Source organism: Atta cephalotes (assembly GCF_000143395.1).
Source record: "Atta cephalotes unplaced genomic scaffold scaffold00004, whole genome shotgun sequence".
Classification (NCBI taxonomy): Eukaryota; Metazoa; Arthropoda; class Insecta; order Hymenoptera; family Formicidae; genus Atta; species Atta cephalotes.
This window is the reverse complement of record NW_012130068.1, coordinates 8,489,930-8,494,442: the sequence shown is the minus strand read 5'-3', so window position 1 is coordinate 8,494,442 and position 4,513 is coordinate 8,489,930. Positions and strand designations below refer to the sequence as shown.

Below are 4,513 nucleotides of genomic sequence, written 5' to 3'. Positions count from 1 at the left end.
ATATATATATATATATATATATATATATATATATATATATATAGAAAGATTGGTCATTTACTTCCAAGTTTATCCTATAAAAGAAGTGGAAAATTACGTTGCAGGATTTGCAAGGAAATCTTCTATCATGTCAAATCCTTAAAACACAATGAAATGTCTGTATTTATCTTTACAATTATGCTTGAACCCTCTGAAGTTGACGATAAATTTATTGTCACTCAATTAATCACTCAATTATAAATCTCCTTATCAAAAATATATCAAACAATTTCCTTTATGATATATAGTTCTAAATTTATTATTAAAAAATTTAGACTGCTGCAATTCAATGCAAGAAATCTATACTGCACATAACGTAAACTACAGATTTTCAGCTAGCAATGAATTTTGAAATATAGCTTTAGCATTCATTTTTTTATATAAATTGTCATTTCTTGAAATTAATTGGTGTCTTAAATTTTCATTAACATAAATTAAATGGGTCTTATAGATCCAGCTTCAATAATTGTTTGACATCAAATCCGATAAGGTTAATATATGAGTCCGACAGAAAGCCGCGAAGACCAGATAAAAGGCAACAATACTTACATTTTTGTATTCTCACCGATACTTCAGTTGGAAAGTTGATTCAATACTCTATTGATCTTCGTTACGTCCTGAAGACGAGAGATACATAAAACACTCGTAATACTCGCACATAACCTCCCAATGCCGCAAAACTGTTGCGCCTCGTCCAGTCTTATCACTGCACTCAAAAACGTAAAAGACGCGCACGATTTCACGGATATATATGACCAATCACGGATCGACACAGATTACGACGAAATGACGTTTGATAAATTACATACAGCGTAAAAAAATCTCAATCAGCACAACACTTAAAATATCAGCTCAATCAGCATTGTGATCCCAGCTGTTCTGGCGGCTGATCGAGTTCGGTAAGTTGGCACCATCTACCGAGAAATGCCTGACACTAATTAAATTTGCGAATATATTTTTCAATTTTCGACATTTTCAAGATATCGTAATAATGGCTGCATTCAGCAGAAAGAACAGCTTTGCAACTGTTGTAAAATTCTTTAATATGATTGATTTATACATTTAAATCCAGTGAGGAAACTAAGGGCAAGACCAATCATATTAAAGAATTTTACAACAATTGCACAGCTGCTTTTTCTGCTGAACGCAACCATTCTGTTCAATATTTCATCTATAGGAATTAAATATTGTAACACTCATGGTATTACAAATTATTTTTTATAATTATAATAATTGCGTAGCATCAACAGAGATTTCGATAATAATTGAAAACTTTATTATTAATTAAGAAGTTTTTAATAAGCTTTTAAAAAAACATTGTTATTGATATTATAGATAATAAAAATGAAATTAATAATAGAAAACAATTCTGTTCTCAAGCTATAATATATAATGAGATCAAATATATAAAAACTAAGTTATATTTTTCAAAGTAAAACAATATCAAACAGTCAATAATTAATCAAGAAAATTAATAATTGTAATATTCTTGTTTCAATTCTCCTTTGTGTAAGTAATTGTTTAGAAACATATATAAGACTATGAGTTGTATATATACAAATAATAAACTTTCTTTTTATTATTTTATACATTGTGGTATTGATAAATTTATATTAATGAATTTTTTATTATAAACGTAATTAGATCTTTGGCATAACTTGATATTTATTTATTCATCGCGCAAATACTCATTTTGATAATTTAAGACATTCATAAACCTTATTGCATCTAATTTGCATAGAAAGGTCCATCATAAACGATGTGATGTGTGTTTCTTTATCCTTTTGTTTCCCGTTTTCAAATACAATCACGAGAGTCATTGTGGGATCGGTGTTGTGGAAAGAGTATGTACACGAATCCTGTAGGAATATTAATTTATATGGAGTAATTCTTCAAATTATTTCAATTGTTTGTCATTTATTTGGATTATTTATATTTTTTCATTTCTATTTTTATTTATAATATTTAAAATTATTTTTAATGAGCGTACCTTCATACTTTTATGGCAAATCACTTTGTCCATAGCAAGAAGTTCGGCGTGCCGTTCCTTTATCTTGGTCTGGATATTATCCAAGTGTACCGATGGTTTCTGTGTGAATGTCTGAAAGACATTAATTTTATAAAAAAGCATAGGATGTTATGTACACTTTGTATCATTTATTTGTATAGATATTAATATATATATATATATACTTATATTAATAAAACCTATTTAAAAAATTCATTTATACTTACACTAGGACAACAAACAACAACGGGAAAACTCTCAAAAGAGTTTGCTCCTCTTCCTGGATGTCTGTATCCAGAACCTGAATTTTCAGTTTCTCTGGAGTCGAAGATTATCAATACCGCTAGTATATCGTATTTTCGCTGAAAACTCTGTATCCTAAAATGGTATCTATCAGTACATATTATATATGAGTAACAAAACAATATGTTGTATATATGTATCTTACTTATGATAGTAATCTATACTCTGTTTGCTCATAATACTCCTCATTTCCCCTGGACTAGCTTGTTGGCTTAAAGTAGTGTGGAAGTACAGAGAACATTTGGCTAATATGGCACTGCGGAGTTTCATCAGCCATTGGTACAGCGCTGGTTGTTGATTTGCCTTAAGAAATGTCGCACCAAAACCTAATTTCCAAGACTAAAAATAATCCTGAGTTAGAATATTTGATAAGAATTAGATTAAAAAAAGTCTTGAATTAAAATATTACTTTTATGCTCTCTCTTTTTTTATTATACATTGCTAACCTCCTTGCTCTGCAGAGTTCTTTCCCAAGCTGACATTCGCGTTTGTGCTCCATAGAGTGCCATCAGAGTTGGTAAAAATCTCCAATTTTGAACTTCCACTTGTGCTTTCATTAATTGTACTAGTATTTCACATTCTAATCTGAACAATGAGGATTATTAGTTTTTCACATACATTAAAATTTATAATTCACATTACTAAAATTACATATTACTAATATTATAAAAGGATACATACGTTAAACTTGTTTTGATAGCAGTTAATGCCAAATGAGAACAGGATAACAAATAGCATTTTACTATTCCTTCTATATACTGCAGCAATTCTTGATGCTTCATAACTTTGCTATTTACACTCATATTGTACATTCTTTCATAGCTGTAACGCAATAATCACAAATATGACATTACACAAATTAAACAACAGAAGGCTGAAATACTAGTATACTAACAAATCTATCAGCTGGATTCTTGCCGTGATGAACTGACAGAGCTGACTGGAAACATTTGCGACTGTCGTACCAATGGAATTCGTTCCCTTAGTCATTTCCTCTAATCTTTTCAAATCAGACTTCAGTGATTCATAGACAGTCTTTAAAGAATTCTGTAAATAATAGTAAATTAAATAAATAATCATTGACTGAAGCACTTTCTTTGTTGTTAAATACATACATCCTTCCTAAGAAAACCTTTATTTTTAGTATTGAGAAAACCTAAATCCGCATATGAACGCTCTACAACAGCTATCTGTGGTAAATGCAACAGGAGCATTCCCCATGGACCCATTTGCATCTGCTTACATGATTCCCTTTCTTTCTCCTGAATTAAATTTATATTTTTTTCAGACAGGAATGTACAACTGCATTTATATGTACTTACATTAATATACATATAACAGGATTCACTTACAACTGTTTCCTTAGCCTTATCGGAGCATAATTGAGCGACTTGTGTGAAGAAGGCATTAAGGAACTCATCCTCGTGATCCATCCTCTATTTTTGTTTGCAACATATGCGAATAAATAACGGACCATGCGGCTGTCAATGCTGTCATACTGATAAGGTTATGTTGTAATGTTGTGCATGGATACTTTCCATTTACATATATCTACATAAGTCTTGCATGACGAAGAAATCATGCAGTCGACCAAGTGACATTCTATCTATGATGTAAGAAGATATAGTTCTTACATCATTCTATTTCTACTTACTAAATGTTAAGAAAGATAAAATAATGTTTGTATAAATAAATTTCGATTTATCACTAAATGGAAAGCAATTTTAAAGAGTTGACATTAGGGCTGTTTTTTATTGCTGCTTTCTGAACTAGGGATCGATTCTGTATCTTGAAATGAGGCGAAAATTATAAAAGTGAGCGAATTTACTAGAATACTGATTATTTCGTTGGTCAATACCTAGTAAATTTGCTCGCTTTTGTAATTTTTATCTTGTTTGAAAATTAAATCGATTCCTTGGTATGAGAAAGAAACCTATACCAGCCTTTTTCCTGTTATCATCGAAATCGCCCGTACACTACGCCAGTAAATCCATTTTCAGTTTGGGAACTACGTAACATATATTTTCTAACACTATCGATAAAATCGTCGAAAGTAGGCGTGGTTCATTTCTGTAATACATCCTCAGGACAGAAGCGTGTCGATTATTCAGTATTCATAGGAGGGAGTATTCATAGTTTAATAGTCCTTCAACAAAAAAATTT

At 30.6% G+C, this 4,513-nt stretch overlaps 1 protein-coding gene across 1 annotated transcript; it reads right to left on the bottom strand.

The window, feature by feature from the left end:
- Nucleotides 1-1,727: 1,727 nt before the first annotated feature.
- LOC105626065 (UPF0536 protein C12orf66 homolog) lies at nucleotides 1,728-3,783 on the bottom strand. The gene is made up of 9 exons (XM_012207377.1): nucleotides 3,703-3,783; nucleotides 3,466-3,612; nucleotides 3,246-3,397; nucleotides 3,032-3,172; nucleotides 2,797-2,935; nucleotides 2,496-2,689; nucleotides 2,275-2,425; nucleotides 2,030-2,140; nucleotides 1,728-1,898 (listed from the first exon to the last, which is right to left on the bottom strand). The coding sequence occupies exons 1-9, from the start codon at nucleotides 3,781-3,783 to the stop codon at nucleotides 1,728-1,730; spliced, it is 1,287 nt and encodes a 428-aa protein (XP_012062767.1).
- Between the last annotated feature and the right edge of the window lie 730 nt (nucleotides 3,784-4,513).